Source organism: Salmo trutta, chromosome 7 (assembly GCF_901001165.1).
Source record: "Salmo trutta chromosome 7, fSalTru1.1, whole genome shotgun sequence".
NCBI classification, from domain to species: domain Eukaryota; kingdom Metazoa; phylum Chordata; class Actinopteri; order Salmoniformes; family Salmonidae; genus Salmo; species Salmo trutta.
The window spans coordinates 39,283,243-39,301,219 of record NC_042963.1 but is presented as its reverse complement, the minus strand read 5'-3'; the positions used below and the strand labels follow the sequence as shown (position 1 = coordinate 39,301,219).

Below are 17,977 nucleotides of genomic sequence, written 5' to 3'. Positions count from 1 at the left end.
CAAGTCAGAACTGTAGGATAAATAAAGGGGGCATATGAGCAGACAATGAAAGCTCTTAAAATATTCAATGACTACATTTGTCTAAAACAGGCTATAGGCTACATGTCCACCACCAGGTCAGAACAGTAGGCTAAGTTATAAGGGGGAAAGGGACCAAATTATTAGGGTGAGGCACATGGGCTACTAAGAGCTAACTACACAACATACATGTTATATTAATTTCTTAGCTACATTATACATATCTCCCTGGCATATTACACCATTTATGCAGCGGCATACAAAACATTTTTGGACTCACCTTGTTGTGCTGTGCTCACTTGAACAGGAAGGTGGCGCTGCAGTCCTTGTGGGCAAATTTTGTCATCAATGTCTGGCAATCTCTGGATTTATGGTGCTTTCAAGACAACTGGGAACTCTGAAAAAAACGAGGTCGGATCATGATGTCAGTGATCTTCAGGTCGGGGCTCTGGAAAGAGGCCTGAGTTTTTGACATGGAATTCCAAGTTGGATGAACATTCAAAATGCATTTTCCCAGTCGAAGCCTGTTTTTTTTCAGAGTTCCCACTTGTCTTGAACTCACTGAAGTTTCAGATTTCCCAGTTCCGAGTTTTCTGTTGTTTTTAACGCGGCAGAAGTCATGCTGGATTGACAGCATGGCCAATGTATTCAACCTTTCCTGGCCCATGGTGTTGCATGTGAATGTTTATCCTTTTAAGCTTGGAAAAGATACCTTTAAACCAAGAATTGGACCACACACCCTCTCCACTGAATAGCAGGCTAGTGATTGCTTTGCAATGCTTTCAATTAGCCATTGATTCCTTCCAAACCACTCATTGTTGAATTTGCCATTTCCAACTTGTGTAATGTTTATGTCCAATGGCCGATGAGCACCGATGCGTTTTATCTGTAATTTTGCTTCATATGACAAGGAATGAAAAGGATTTGCCAGTAGATTGTCGACTTGATTCATGGTGATGACTGTTTGTCTAGCTTGCTAGCTAAGATTTTGAAAGTAGCTACGGTAGATAGCTACGGTAGGTATAATGTTATTTGATGTAATTTTATCTATGGCCAATGACCTTGAGCCTTCTTGGATGGGCACTTCTAATGTAAATCTATGGCAGCACCCAAGGGGCTTGAATTTTCGAGTTCTCCCTGTAGATTTTTTGGTTACGTAGTTTCACCATGAGTGACAGAACACTGAGCCAATCACGGCGCAACTAGAGAACATTACCATCCCCTACACTTGTTATTTTCCACTGGCTGCCCCACCACCACAGAAAGCAGCACACCATATGTGAATTGATTGCCCCCATCTATCGTCAGAGTTCATACTGCTAGGTGACCTAAATCGGGATATACTTAACACCCCGGCCGTCCTACAATCTAAGCTAGATGCCCTCAATCCCACACAAATTATCAAAGAACCTACCAGGTACAACCCCAAATCCGTAAACATGGGCACCCTCGTAGATATAATCCTGACCAATTTGCCCTCTAAATACACCTCTGCTGTTTTCAACCAGGATCTCAGCGATCACTCCCTCATTGCCTGACGTCCGTTATGGGTCCCCGGTCAAACAACCCCCCCTCATCACTGTCAAATGCTCCCTAAAACACTTCTGAGAGCAGGCCTTTTGTCACGTCCTGGCCAGTATATAAGGTTAATTGTTTTTGTAGTTTGGTCAGGGCGTGACAGAGGGTATTTGTTTTATGTGGTTCAGGGTGGTGTGTTTGATTAAGGGTGTTTGATTTAGTATTTCCGGGGTTTTGGTTTATAGTCTGTTTATGTATTTCTATGTCTAGTCTGGTGAGTGTGTTTCTATGTTGGTTAATTGGGATTGGGACTCTCAGTTGAAGGCAGGTGTTGTCTATCTGCCTTTGATTGAGAGTCTCATATATAAGGGTGTGTTTGTGATTTGTGGGTGATTGTTCTGTGTTCAGCCCTAGGCTTTGCCAGACTGTTTGTTGGTTGTTCGTTCATTCTCGTGGTTTGTTATTTTGTATTCATTTTGGAAAGTTAATAAATCTCAAAATGAGCATACACGTACCTGCTGCGTATTGGTCCACATTTTCTCATGACGATTTCGTTATATCGTCAGAGGACGAAGACAACCGTGACACCTTTGTAATCGACCTGGCCCGGGTATCCTGGAAGGATATTGACCTCATCCCGTCAGTAGAGGATGCCTGGTTGTTCTTTAAATGTGCTTTCCTCACTATCTTAAATAAGCATGCCCCGTTCAAAAAATGTTGAACTAAGAACAGATATAGCCTTTGGTTCACTCCAGACTTGACTGCCCTTGACCAGCACACAAACACCCTGTGGCATACGGCACTAGCATCGAATAGTCCCCGCGATATGCAACTTTTCAGGGAAGTCAGGAACCAATACACACAGTCAGTTAGGAAAGCAAAGGCTAGCTTTTTCAAACAGAAATTTGCAACCTGCAGCACTAATTCCAAAAAGTTTTGGGACACTGTAAAGTCCATGGAGAATAAGAGCACCTGCTCTCAGCTGTCCACTGCACTGAGACTAGGAAACACAGGTACCACTGATAAATCCACGATAATCGAGAATTTCAATAAGTATTTCTCTACGGCTGGCCATGCTTTCCACCTGGCTACCCCAACCCCGGCCAACAGCTCTGCACCCCCCGCAGCAACTGGCCCAAGCCCCCCCCCCCCGCTTCTCCTTCATCCAAATCCAGACAGCTGATGTTCTGAAAGAGCTGCAAAATCTGAATCCCTACAAATCAGCTGGGCTAGACAATCTGGACCCTGTTTTCCTAAAATTACCCTCACTAACTTTAAGCGTCAGCTGTCAGAGCAGCTTAGCGATCGCTGCAGCGGTACACAGCCCATTTGTAAATAGCCCATCCAACCAACTTCCTACCTCATCCCCATATTTGTTTTTCTGCTCTTTTGCACACCACTATCTCTACTTGCACATCCTCATCTGCACATATATCACTCCAGTGTAAATTGCTAAATTGTAATTACTTCGCCACTATTGGCCTATTTATTGCCTCCTTACATCATTTGCACACACTGTATACAGATTTTTCCATTGTGTTATTGACTTGTTTGTTTATCCCATGTGTAACTCTGTGTTGTTGTTTTTGTCGCACTGCTTTGCTTTATCTTGGTCAGGTCGCAGTTGTAAATGAGAACTTGTTCTCAACTGGCCTACCTGGTTAAATAAAGGTGAAATAAAACATTTTTAAAAGCACTGAGCTAGGCTGAAACACCTCACTCAAGAAAGCGAAAAAGAGACCATGTTTGAATGCGGCTTAATTCACTTTTTTTTACATTGTTTTCAAACTGATATGTGACACGTATTAATGCCAAAATAACATGGAAAACAGACAACAAAAAAGAATACAACATTTGATTATTTTTTTTTGCTAAACAGGTAGGGCTGAAAACAGGTGGGGCTGAAAACAGGTGGGGCTCTGCCTGAATGACGGGTCGCCACTGGTTAACTCATACCCAGATAATGTTGTATATTCATGTTTTTGGCCAAAGCATAAATTGGAGAGAAAAAAAAAAGCACTTCAAAAACCTCACCTCAAACAGATGTTTAAAAAATGCTAGCTTTTTCATCATAGAGGATGTCATCTTCAGGAGGATGAGCTGGCCAATCAACAGTCTACTTGTATGAATATTGTTAATAACCAGTAAGTGCCCATTCTTTTGTTGTGGTAAGTCCACACCATTCCAACACAGAAAAGCTGATTTTCAACATACTTAATTACCATTTGTTGGAAGGAAAACTATTACACTCATATTGTAATGAATTATAGGTCATATTTAATAGAAATCGGGAAACACTGGACAGTTACTTTAAAGGGTAAATGACAGAAAAATGTAATAGTAGCATATACTAACCAATGGCATAACTATTCATAACTGGCTGATCATGACTGCATATATAGAGAATGCAATAATACATTGACCAACGTTTGACTCGGTAATGCACATTTTATTACAGTATGGGCTACTCGTTGCATGAGCGCATTTGGAAAATGGTAGAATGACTTGTATTGAAATAATGATTGTGCCTTGACATAAGCACTTATAAAACCCTACACATTGGCCAAGCAGGTGTCCAGATGGGCAGTGCATGTTGGGAAGGGCCATATTTACAGAATGCTTAATTTAGACTCTATGACATGGCTTATAAACAAATGATATAAATGGTTTATTTAAATGAGGCACGACATGTGCAGTTTCCATTACAATGACTCACTGCTGTTATGCTGTTGAAATCAGACAGCGAGTTAAACTTTCTTTCTTCTTCTGAAACATGTTCTTTACCTTAACTTTTCAACTTGTAGGAAAACATCAGACTTTACAACACAAGTCCATGGTTTTATATCTTACACATGCATGCCCTGAGTATCAGATGTGTCCATTTATGTTCGTTCCTGTTGTGCAGATTAGATTACACAGTGCAGTCAGCTAAAGAAAGGTTATGTGATGTAGGCCTAATTGTGAAGCAAACTGGCCTGGTTAAATGCCCAGTCCAAAACAGTGTATGTGTGTGTGTGTGTGTGTGTGTGTGCATAGTCTTATTCATAAATCTATGCTTGTGTGCGTGTGTTTGATGCCTCCAACTACAGGTGCCTGTTGTTGCTGCTAAGCAGTTTGGGGTAGGCCGTCCCAATGGAGCGCCCGTGCCTGACCACCACCACCTCCAGCTGACATTCGTCAATGTTGACCACCACTGTGGTGCTCCGATGTGTGTTGGCGAGGAAGATGATGGTGTAGAGGGCCATCTCAAACTCCGGACTGGCCCCCACGAAGGCACTGCCCACCGGCTTCACCAAACCGTGCCAGCTGAACTGGAGGTTCAGGACGTGGTCATCTTGGTCAGGCTGTGCGTGTGTGAGTAAGTGAGAAAGAGTGGGGGACATCTTTGTTAGACAAAAGTAAATTCATAAAATTGGTCTGTGTGGGTTGGGAACAGGCAAATTTGACATGAGTTCGACATGTTTAAAGCTGCAGTGAGAGTGAAGGTTTTGATATCCTGTCAAAGTAAAGGTAATTTTAATCAATGTTACATGTTTGAAAAGGGCTGCTGGGACTCTTACTATGTCATGGTCCCTGGCTTTGTATCCCTTGTAGTCCAAATTCCTGCTCTTCTCCTGCAGATAGAACTGGACCCAGTTATGGAAACCAGCAATCTCATTTCCGAATTTAGTCTCTCCAACAAACACATGCTCAAATCCGCACGAGTCCTTACTGTCAAATGAACAACAGTCTGGGATAAGACACATTTCACACAAAGTAACAAACAAAAATGTGGCCGCAATTCCAATGTTATTTCAAACTCCAGAAATGGTGGTCAAAATGTTCCTCAACAAACAGCCAAACTGCTGGAGAGAAGCAGTGAACAAGTGACAGGATATGGTCCACATCTTCTGGACATAGAAAAAATACTGGTGAGCTGGAATTACACCAATAAACAGGTCATTAAATATATAATTAGATAAGGACCCACTATGTATCATACTTAGAGCAATATCAGAACGTTTCCTCAATGGTGGACAATGTAAAAAGTGGCTTATTACCTGACTCTTCACTACAAATCAACACATGTAGGATCTAGTGAGCAAAATTAAGTTGAAAAAATGTCTAAAATACACATTTTCCGGATGTTAAAATCTGGTTCATTTTCGGTTCTTAATAAAAGTTGAAATATGTACTTTCCGGATGTTGAAAATACGTATTTTCTGGGTGTAATTGTTTCTGTGGACAAATTTCAACTGTATATAATGTATCTACATGTCAATGAAGAAAGCATTATATCACATTCAAAATAGTTATTTCCAATTAAAGTAAGAATCATTTCTATAACTAAAGATTGCAGTATGGAATATTTATTACTCTCCCCATCTTTCACTTGCAGTTACTTTAGCCTTTTTAAAAGCTTTAAAAGTCTTCTGTCAAAACCAACAGAACACTTCAACTACAACAACATTCTCAGTAACGGTTACAGAAATGTTTTACTTGCTATGAACCTAATATGTGGTTATTTATCTACCTTAGTTGAATGAAAGTTGAATGTAAGTCGCTCTGGATAAGAGCGTCTGCTAAATTCCCAAAATGTAACTGTAAATGTAAAAATGAACACTTGCAAAGCACACTTATTCTAACGAGCTCCGCACCCAAACAAGACCAAATTTGGTCAGTCCGGACCAGACAAAATCTAAACCAACCATAGATGTCTATGTTTCACAAGTTTGGATAGCAGAGTACAGTCCTGTACAGTACAGTAAAGTACAGTAAAGTTCAGTACAGTAGGCTACAGTACAGTACAATAGAGTATAGTCAAGTACAGTATAGTATAGGGGTGTGAACATTTAAATGTTAAAATTGTTAAACAAAATTGGGATCCTTAACATGCACAAAAATCCCAAACCGAAATGATATTTAACAATGTTATTTTTTTATTTACCCCACAACATTAAATCACAGTGCAATTATCACAAAACATATTATTAACTGTGCTATATATTCAATAGGCTATAAAGGCCTGGGGAAAGTTGTATAATATAAATAAAACTCTCCTCTCTCCCTCGCGCTGGATCGCCTGGGGGTGAATTCATTATGCCGATACTGTTGCAAAACGTTTCTAACATGGAACGGGAAGGGACCTACCTGAATTTGTCCAATAGAAACTCTTAGCTAATGATGTGAGTGTGTGTTCCATCTTCAGTCTGTTGCGTGTAGAATATCCTAGCCTAATCATTGATGATAGGCCCTGCTACGGGGAAAACACCCTATTCATTACCAGTGTTGGGGAAGCTACTCTGAAAATATACACTGCTCAAAAAAATAAAGGGAACACTTAAACAACACAATGTAACTCCAAGTCAATCACATTTCTGTGAAATCAAACTGTCCACTTAGGAAGCAACACTGATTGACAATACATTTCACATGCTGTTGTGCAAATGGAATAGACAACAGGTGGAAATTATAGGCAATTAGCAAGACACCCCCAATAAAGGAGTGGTTCTGCAGGTGGGGACCACAGACCACTTCTCAGTTCTTATGCTTCCTGGCTGATGTTTTGGTCACTTTTGAATGCTGGCGGTGCTTTCACTCTAGTGGTAGCATGAGACGGAGTCTACAACCCACACAAGTGGCTCAGATAGTGCAGCTCATCCAGGATGGCACATGGAGATGTGGAGGAGGCCGTAGGAGGGCAACAACCCAGCAGCAGGACCGCTACCTTTGCCTTTGTGCAAGGAGGAGCAGGAGAAGCACTGCCAGAGCCCTGCAAAATGACCTCCAGCAGGCCACAAATGTGCATGTGTCTGCTCAAACGGTCAGAAACAGACTCCATGAGGGTGGTAGGGCCCGACGTCCACAGGTGGGGGTTGTGCTTACAGCCCAACACCGTGCAGGACGTTTGGCATTTGTCAGAGAACACCAAGATTGGCAAATTCGCCACTGACGCCCTGTGCTCTTCACAGATGAAAGCAGGTTCACACTGAGCACGTGACAGAAGTGACAGAGTCTGGAGATGCCGTGGAGAACGTTCTGCTGCCTGCAACATCCTCCAGCATGACCGGTTTGGCGGTGGGTCAGTCATGGTGTGGGGTGGCATTTCTTTGGGGGGCCGCACAGCACTCCATGTGCTCGCCAAAGGTAGCCTGACTGCCATTAGGTACCGAGATGAGATCCTCAGACCCCTTGTGAGACCATATGCTGGTGCGGTTGGCCCTGGGTTCCTCAAAATGCAAGACAATGCTAGACCTCATGTGGCTGGAGTGTGTCAGCAGTTCCTGCAAGAGGAAGGCATTGATGCTATGGACTGGTCCGCCTGTTCCCCAGACCTGAATCCAATTGAGCACATCTGGTACATCATGTCTCGCTCCATCCACCAACGCCACGTTGCACCACAGACTGTCCAGGAGTTGGCGGATGCTTTAGTCCAGGTCTGGGAGGAGATCCCTCAGGAGACCATCTGCCACCTCATCAGGAGCATGCCCAGGCGTTGTAGGGAGGTCATACAGGCACGTGGAGGCCACACACACTACTGAGCCTCATTTTGACTTGTTTTAATGACATTACATCAAAGTTGGATCAGCCTGTAGTGTGGTTTTCCACTTAATTTTGAGTGTGACTCCAAATCCAGACCTTCATGGGTTGATAAATTGGATTTCCATTGATTATTTTTGTGTGATTTTGTTGTCAGCACATTCAACTATGTAAAGAAAAAAGTATTTAATAAGATTATTTCTTTCATTCAGATCTAGGATGTGTTGTTTAAGTGTTGCCTTTATTTTTTTGAGCAGTATAGTTTACGAAGCTACTAATTACTTCACACTGGAAGAAGTTAAGCTACACCAAAGCTACCCTTAAAAAAACATAGTTTACTTAACCGTCGCGGACACAGACATCTTGCTTCCGGACAAGCTAAACACCTTCTTCGCCCGCTTTGAGGATAACACAGTGCCACCGACGCAGCACGCTACCAAGGACTGTGGGCTCTCCTTCTCCATGGTCGAGGTGAGTAAGACATTTAAGTGTGTTAACCCTCGCAAAGCTGCTGGCCCAGATGGCATCCCTAGCCGCGTCCTCAGAGCATGCACAGACCAGCTGGCTAGAATGTTTATGGACATATTCAATCTCTCCCTATCCCAGTCTGCTGTCCCCACATGCTTCAAGATGCCCACCATTGTTTCTGTACCCAAGAAATCAAAGGTAACTGAACTAAATGACTATCGCCCTGAAGCACTCACTTCTGTCATCATGAAGTGCTTTGAGAGACTAGTCAAGGATCATATCACCTCCACCTTACCTGACACACTTCAATTTACTTACCGCCCAATATATCCACAGACGATGCAATCGCCATCGCACTGCACACTGCCCTAACCCATCTGGACAAGAGGAATAACTATGTAAGAATGCTGTTCATTGACTATAGCTCAGCATTCAACCCTATAGTACCCTCCAAGCTCATCATCAAGCTCGGAGCCCTGGGTCTCAACCCCGCCCTGTGCAACTAGGTCCCGGACTTCCTGATCAGCCATCCCCAGGTGGTGAAGTTAGGAAACAACACCTCCACTTCACTGAACTTCAACACAGGGGCCCCACAAGGGTGTGTGCTCAGCCCCCTCCTGTACTCCCTGTTCACCCATGACTGTGTGGCCTCGCATGCCTCCAACTCAATCATCAAGTTTGCAGACGACACAACAGTAGTAGGCCTGATTACTAACAATGACGAGATAGCCTACAGGGAGGAGGTGAGGGCCCTGGAAGTATGGTGCCAGAAAAAAAAACTCTCACTCAACGTCGATAAAACAAAGGAGCTGATTCGTGGACTTCAGGAAACAGCACAGGGAGCACCCCACTATCTACATCGACGGGACCGCAGTGGAGAAGGTGGAAAGCTTCAAGTTCCTTTGCGTACACATCACTGACAAACTGAAATGGTCCACCCACACAGACAGTGTGGTGAAGAACTCAAACTCAGAAATTTGGCTTGGCACCTAAAATCCTCACAAACTTTTACAGATGCACAATTGAGAGCATTCTGTCAGGCTGTATCACCGCCTGGTACGGAAACTGCACTGCCCACAACCGCAGGGCTCTCCAGAGGGTGGTGCAGTCTGCCCATCGCATCACCGGATCAAACTACCTACCCTCCAGGACACCTACAGCACCCAATGTCACAGGAAGGCTAGAATGATCATCAAGGACAACAACCACCCAAGCCACTGCCTGTTCACCCTGCTATCATCCAGAAGGCGAGCATCAGAACAGGTGCATCAAAGCTGGGACCAAGAGACTGAAAAACAGCTTCTATCTCAAGGCCATTAGACTGTTAAATAGCCATCAGTAGCACCTTAGAGGAAGCTGCCCTATATACATAGACTTGAAATCACTGGCCACTTTAATAATGGAACACTGGTCGCTTTAATACTGTTTACATATTTTGCATTTCTCATCTCATATGTATATACTGTATTCTATTCTATTCTACTGTATCTTAGTCCATGCCGCTCCGACATTGCTCGTCCAAATATTTATATATTCTTAATTCTATTCCTTTACTCTGGTTTGTGTGTATTGTGTGTATTGTTGTGAAATTGTTAGATATTACTTGTTAGATATTACTGCACTGTTGGAGCTAGAAACACAAGCATTTCACCACACCCACAATAGCATCTGCAAAACACATATATGTGACCAATAAAATGTTATTTAATTTTATTTAAAGTTACTCTGAAAAAAGTTGTTCACTACATCCAAACTACTTTGTGGTAAAATATCATATCTGAAATCTAAAATGTCTTAGACTACAAATTGCAAGAACAGATCACTCTAAAGTCAGATGTTAACAGAATGTGTAATTTAGCCTATTAAACACAAAAACTTTAGTTCAAGTGAGAATAAGGTAGGTTTCACACCAAAAAATAAAGGACATTTTTGCCTTCAAAAAACGTAGCGTGTAGTTCCAGTTGTTAACTCCGCTACTACAAGGCAGAAATGTAACTACTGAAAACAAGATTTGAATTTAGTTCATCTACCACCAAGCTACTGCAAAACGTAAAAAAAAATACTAGTTGAAATACATGTAGTTCACTACTCCCCAACACCTTTCCTTACAAAAACCTTGATGTATTTGGAGACTTCCCAGTTCAGATCAGTGCAGATGAATGTCTACACTTTCTCCTGGGACACTGTGTTTCAAATAAAGAGTGTTAGCTGAACAAATCCTGCGTTCAATACAAGTTTCCGGGATGGACATGATTGCAGCAAAAGTGAGTTTGGTTTGTTTGATGAACGTTTGAAACCCTGTAGATTATGTGAATTCTTTAATTGTTATCTTAATGCATATGTGAAATGTCAGAACTCGTCTTCTCTCCTTTGACAAATTGTTTGCTTTTTGACATTCTGTTTGCCATGAGCACTTGTTCACTGTGTACCATGTCATATTTAATTATCCTTTGTGCATTCCTTTGATAGTATGTTGTTTATTGCAGAACTAGCAATTAGTAACAATTGCAACATGTTTTCTTTTGCAAAATGTTTCACTATGATGTGCACTTATGAATACTCCCCAATTCTTACCTTCCACTTCTGTAGTAGAGGTCGAACCAGATGGTGTACAGCTGACGCTTGAACGTCCTCAGGTCTGATTGGGAGTGGCCCTTGCTAACCAGATACCTGTGGGCACGCTGTGGGAAAAACATACATAAATAAATTCACCAGGTGACACACACCAAACTCTTCTCTGTCCATATTGTCAATGTCAGATGTCGAAATGACTAATAGTCTTATGCATAAGAGGGTAAAACACAATTTGACAGAAATTGTGTTTTACTTGCCTGTTATAATTTTCTTAGAAATGTTCATCTCAAAATGATAAGTTGTATTAAACACATTTTGAACATGTGTCCCCACAGGCTGTAAGGTTTTTATTTGAGAAAGAGGCCCCAGCCAAGACAGCGTGCCAAGACTCCCCAGATGTTTTAGATGTACTGCATTGTTCCCTGTGTTTTTCTCCTAACATCGTGGCCATGAGCATCCAAGAACAGAGCGTGACAGGAAGAGCCAATACTCCCTCTGGAGTTTGGTTTCAGAGTAGCTATTGACCTTGAGTAGAGCATGGGAGTCCACTCACAAACACTCTTTTCAGGCAAACCCAAAAGCACTTATGCATATAGCTTAGGGCTGGGAATTGCCAGGGACCTCACAATACTTTGGTGCCGATATGATTTGTATTGCGATTCTGTATCACGATTCTTTATGTATCACAATTCTATATGTATTGCAATTTGATACTGCGATTTTATTGTGATCCGATGTTCCAAACATATTGCTCACTATATGTCTGCTGTAGAAGAACAAGTAATAATGTCTACATATTTTGCATTACCCATCTCATATGTATATACTGTATCCTATACTATTCTACTGTATCTTATTCTATGCCGCTCTGACATTGCTCGTCCATATATTTTTATATTCTTAATTTCATTCCTTTACTAGATTTGTGTGTATTGGTATAAGTTGTGTAATTTTTAGATATTCCTTGTTAGATATTACTGCACTGTCGGAGCTAGAAGCACAAGCATTTCGCTACACCCACAATAACATCTGCTAAACATGTGTATGTAACCAATCGAATTTGAATTGATTAGAAGAGAGTTTTTGAGAAAAAAGTGTTTTTGAGAAAAAAGTGTTCAAAACATGTTTTATTTGTTTTTACAAATCGATACTTGGAAGTCACAGTATCGATATGAAATCGGCGAAAATAATACAATACTTCTGAAGTGAACCTCAGCCACGCTCTTAACAACTGAGCCACACAGGACCACTATACCAATTGTAGGCAATTTAGGTGACAAGGTGACCTGTTCTGCTGTACCTTCATAACCTCTGTGTTCAGAACGGCATCCAGGAAGAGATTGTTCTCTGTGACCTCCTCTCGGCTGACATGCTCTGCCACGCCTGTTGACCTCTCATAGTTGTCCAGGAGCTTCATGAAGCCTGCAGCAGAATGTCGTTGAAGACATCAAAGAAGAGATTTAAAGTCACAGAAAGCCATTAGAAAGGCATTTGAAACTAACAGAAAGTAATTAAGTAATTCTAAAGTCTCAGAAAAACACTAACAAGTGTAGTCTATTTGAGACTACTTCAGTTCACTACTAAATTCAGTTCATATAGTCTATAACAATTTGTTTGCCAATTTTGATGTGGTCACAGATACTTACGGGAGAAGGTAGTAATGGTCTTCAGTTTGTTCTCATTGACATTGGAGAAGAGAGGAGATGAGGCATGGTCCCTGGCATGGTTACTGCCTTGAGAGACATAGCCAGCTTTGCCCTGGAGTGGACAACACATACAGATACACCAACAACTAAACACTTCTCTCATGTCAAAATAACATATGCTAGGCCTTCTTCTTATGAGACATATTTCAGTATAAGGACAGGAGTTTTTCTTGAGCAAGCCTACATCGTAGGGAGTGGTATTTTAGTAGGGACTGGAATTTTTCCTGAACAGGCTATTTTAGGAGGGACATTTCAGGGGTTTTCCTGAACAGGCCATTTTAGGAGGGACATTTCAGGGGTTTTCCTGAACAGGCCATTTTAGGAGGGACATTTCAGGGGTTTTCCGGTACAGGAGGCCTACTTATGAGGGGTAAATTAGGGCCAGGAGTTTGTTCCTGTCCAGCTCCTAATTATAGCCTGTAACTAATAATGGAATGTGTGTCAGGTAAGGTGGTCAGGGAAAACTCTAGTCATGGGGGCCCTAGTCATGTCCCACCTGCACAGAGATGGTATAGTCAGTCCCAGGCTTCATGCGGTTCACATCCAGCTTCCAGAGCTCATTGAAGAGGTCTGACAACTCTTGGTTTATTGCCTGACTACAACAACAGGAGAGCAAAACATGTTTTATAATAAAGTGTAATAATTATGTTATAAGTAGATAATAATCAAGTATAGAAATATTGTAATAACCAGATCAGTAATGTCCATGTAAACAATAGTTATTAAGGCTTTTAAATCCATGTTGAACCCATCATGATTCTGAATGAAGCATTGAGTGAACTGTGATCTTTACTCTACCCCAGGTTTGTTTTGTTTTCCTTAAAATTGCCTATTGTAAAAGCATTTTGGTGTCTGAGAAAAGCACTATTAAAATACTATGTATTATTTGTACATTTGTAAAAACGCCGACTCTTGAAAGTAGTCATGAACCAATATTGTTTGTCTATTCATTGGATTTGCGTTTAATTATTTTGATTTCTGTTATTATTGTATAATACAGAATATCTCGTGAATATTTTAGGAATATCCACATTCGTACAATAATAACAGTAAATGCAATGAAATTGGATGGTTTAAACTAAAGGCTACATTGGACTGGATTATGTGCTAGATTATCAAAAACACAGATGAACAGTAGAGTGAGCAAACGTCATCTCCAGTGATTGATATACCTTGCTGCATCCAGAGGGGGGAACACCACTGCCAGCAAAATGACAAGGAATCCACAGCCAAGCAGAGCAGACCTGTAGATTACACAATTTTAAACATAATATTATGGTAACAGATTTCCATAGAAAGGTTTTAAAACATGGATGCATGCAATTCCTTTAATAAATCGAAAAAGTTAAAAAAAAAATATTATAAACGGACTGATTGACTCCATGGTCAATCCATAACCTATTGACAATCACTATTGAAAGATGTTGGTTATGCATGTAGTGCATGTTTTGGACTTTTCTCACTACTCTATGGCAATAACACACATAACAACATTACAACATTCTTCATAAATTACGCAATGGAGAACAGAACAGAGTGCAAACACAGGCAAAATTCTCAACTTGTTCAGACATGGTTCAGTCAGTGATGTTTTTAAATGAATGCAGTGTAAATTATGCTGTGATTCTAAAGTTTCAGAGTAAAAACCTTTATGTAAACCTTTATGTCAAATAAAACGTTATCTTACCGTGGTGCCATAGTACCTCCAAATGTAGGCTTTGGTAGTTTACAATTTTCGAGGTCCAAAGGTATGCTGTGTTCAAAGTTGTCTTGAACGATTGCAACAATAACTCTGCCACTCCACCCGAAACACTGTATATACAGTCGACAAAAAAGATATCGTCACAAACCGCGCGTGCGCATAGAGGAACAAACTGTGTAGCAAATGGCTGTGATAGTAAGTAGGCTACCCAAAGCACTCTTGCATTTCTGTCGAAAATCGTCACAACAGCAAATTATTTTGGCGGACTGGTCATTCATTTTTATTCAAATAACAGGCCTCTTAAAGATGCCTTATCCAGAAATCGCTCCGCCATTTCCTGGTTGCTAAACTTCTAATTGCTCTCCTAATTTCAGTGTATGTGACAAAACAAGCAACTAACGTTATAGTGTAGAAAATGACTGTACCATCTAAAGCGCTGTGAAATATCTTTACCATAACCAAAAATATATTATGTTCAACTGTTTGAAGCTGGTGTACAAAACCAAAAGTAAAAGACGCAAAAACAGCGCTCGTAGTGGCCGGGGACTTTAAAACCTCCACAGGATGGGTGTCCCTATACCGGGACAGTTGAGCTAACGTACGCTAATGTGATTAGCATGACAGTTGTAAGTAACAGCAAACTTTCCAGGACATAGACATGTCTTATATAGGCAGAAAGCTTAAATGCTTGTGAATCTAACTGCACTGTCCAATTTACAGTAGCTACTACAGTAAAAAATACCATGCTATTGTTTGAGGAGAGTTCTGTGCTCTGATCTGTCATCATGAGAGCCGCAGAGATAAAACATAGCATAGTTTTGTTCGATAAAAATCTATTTTTATATTCAAATATAGGAACTGGGTTCTACAGTTTGAACCCCTGCTGTCTCTGGCTCCACACCCATCCCGCCCGGGCCATCTAGATGTATAAGCTAATGATCCATCATGTATGACATTCCTGGGAGTGTTTAAACTTCAATTTTGTATTACCATATCATGTTTGTATGTTCTCTATAGTTATGTACTTGAAAATGTATCAATTGATCAATTCAGCACATTTGGGAAGACTTGATACAAAATATTGTCCAGTATTGCCATGCTTCACTGGATCAATCTTACACTTTGCAAACACACTGCTATCATCTAGTGGCCAAAATCTAAATTGCGCCTAAACTGCAATAATACATTATGGTATTTCTCTTGAATTTCAAAGATGATGTAACAAAAAAGAACATTATTATGTATTATCTTTTGCTATATCTAATGTGTTATATTCTCCTACATTAATTTCACATTTCCACAAACTTCAAGGTGTTTCCTTTCAAATAGATATGCATATCCTTGCTTCAGGTCCTGAGCTACAGACAGATAAATTTGGATGTCATTTTAGGCAAAATTTCTACCAGCATGTCACATGTGCAACCAGAGGAAAAAAACTCTAGACCATCTTTACTCCACACACAGAGACGCGTACAACTCTTGCCCTCCATTTGGAAAATCTGACCATAATTCTATCCTCCTGATTCCTGGATACAAGCAAAAACTAAAGCAGGAAGCACCAGTGACTCGCTGACTACAGAACTGGTCAGATGACGCGGATGCTATGCTACAGGACTGTGCTAGTACAGACTGGAATATGTTCCAGGATTCATCCAATGGCATCGAGGAGTATACCACCTCAGTCACCGACTTCATCAATAAGTGCTTCAACGACGTCATCCCGACAGTGAGCGTACGTACATATCCCAACCAGAAGCCATGGATTACAGGCAACATCCGCACCGAGCGAAAGGCTAGAGCTGCTGCTTTCAAGGAGCGGGACACTAATCTGGATGCTTATAAGAAATCCCGCAATGCCCTCCGACGAACATCAAACAGGCAAAGCATCAATACAGGACTAAGATTGAATCCTACTACACCGGCTCTGGCGATTGTCGGATGTGGCAGGACTTGAAAACTATTACGGACTATAAAGGGAAACACAGACGCGAGCTGCCCAGTGATGTGAGCCTACCAGACGGGCTAAATGCCTTCTATGCTCGCTTCGAGGCAAGCAAAACTGAAACATGCATGAGAGCACCAACTGTTCCAGACAACTGTGTGATCACGCTCTCCGTAGGCGATGTGAGCAAGACTTTTAAACAGGTCAGCATTCACAAGGCCGCAGGGCCAGACGGATTACCAGGACATGCACTCAGAGCATGCGTGGACCAACTGGCAAGTGTCTTCACTAACATTTTCAACCTCTCCCTGACTGAGTCTGTAATGTCTACATATTTCAAACAGACCACCATAGTCCCTGCGCCCAAGAAAGTGAAGGTAACCTTCTTAAATGACTACTGCCCCGTAACACTCATGTCGGTAGCCGTGAAGTGCTTTGAAAGGCTGGTCATGGCTCATATCAACACCATCATCCTGGAAACCCTAGACCCACTCCAACTCGCATACCACCCCAACAGTTCCACAGATGACACAATCTCAATCGCACTCCACATGGCCCTTTCCCACCTGGACAAAAGGAACACCTATGTGAGAATGCTGTTTATTGCCTACAGCTCAGCATTCAACACCATAGTGCCCACAAAGCTCATCACTAAGCTAAGGACCCTGGGACAAAACATCTCCATCTGAAACTGGATCCTGGACTTCCTGACGGGTCGCCCCCAGGTGGTAAGGGTAGGCAACAACATCTGCCACACTGATCCTCAACACGGGGGCCCCTCAGGGGTGCGTGCTTAGTCCCTGTTCACCCACGACTGCGTGGCCAATCACGACTCCAGCACCATCATTAAGTTTGCTGACGACACAACGGTGGTAGGCCTGATCACCAACAACGATGAGACAGCCTATAGGGAGGAGTCAGAGACCTGGCAGTGTGGTGCCTGGACAACAACCTCTCCCTCAAGATGAGCAAGGCAAAGGAGATGATCATGGACTACAGGAAAAGGAGGGCCGAACACGCTGTAGTGGAGCGGGTCGAGAGTTTCAAGTTCCTTGGTGTCCACCTCACCAACAAACTATCATGGTCCAAACACACCAAGAAAGTTGTGAAGAGGGCACAGCAACACCTTTCCCCCCTCAGGAGACTGAAACGATTTTGCATGGGTCCCCAGATCCTCAAAAAGTTCAACATCTGCACCATCGAGAGCATCCTGACCAGTTGCATCTCCTTCTGGTATGGCAATTGCTCGGGATCCGACCATAAGGCACTACAGAGGGTAGTGTGTATGGCCCAGTACATCACTTGGGCCAAGCTTCCTGTCATCCAGGACCTATATACTAGGCTGTGTCAGAGGAAGGTCCAAAAAATGGTCAAAGACTCTAGTCAACCAAGTCATGGACTGCTACCGTACGGCAAGAGGTACCGGAGCTACCCCCATGCCATAAGAAGGCTGAACAATTAATCAAATGGGCACCCGGACTATTTGCATTGATACCCCCCTTTGTTTTTACACTGCTGCTACTCGCTGTT

General features: G+C 42.0%; 1 protein-coding gene across 1 annotated transcript; it reads right to left on the bottom strand.

The window, feature by feature from the left end:
• Positions 1 to 3,790: 3,790 nt before the first annotated feature.
• On the bottom strand, positions 3,791 to 14,644 carry endouc (endonuclease, polyU-specific C). Its single transcript, XM_029758824.1, has 8 exons — positions 14,491 to 14,644; positions 13,976 to 14,047; positions 13,300 to 13,399; positions 12,744 to 12,855; positions 12,398 to 12,519; positions 11,098 to 11,204; positions 5,097 to 5,247; positions 3,791 to 4,880 (listed from the first exon to the last, which is right to left on the bottom strand). The coding sequence occupies exons 1-8, from the start codon at positions 14,499 to 14,501 to the stop codon at positions 4,620 to 4,622; spliced, it is 936 nt and encodes a 311-aa protein (XP_029614684.1). The 5' UTR covers positions 14,502 to 14,644; the 3' UTR covers positions 3,791 to 4,619.
• Between the last annotated feature and the right edge of the window lie 3,333 nt (positions 14,645 to 17,977).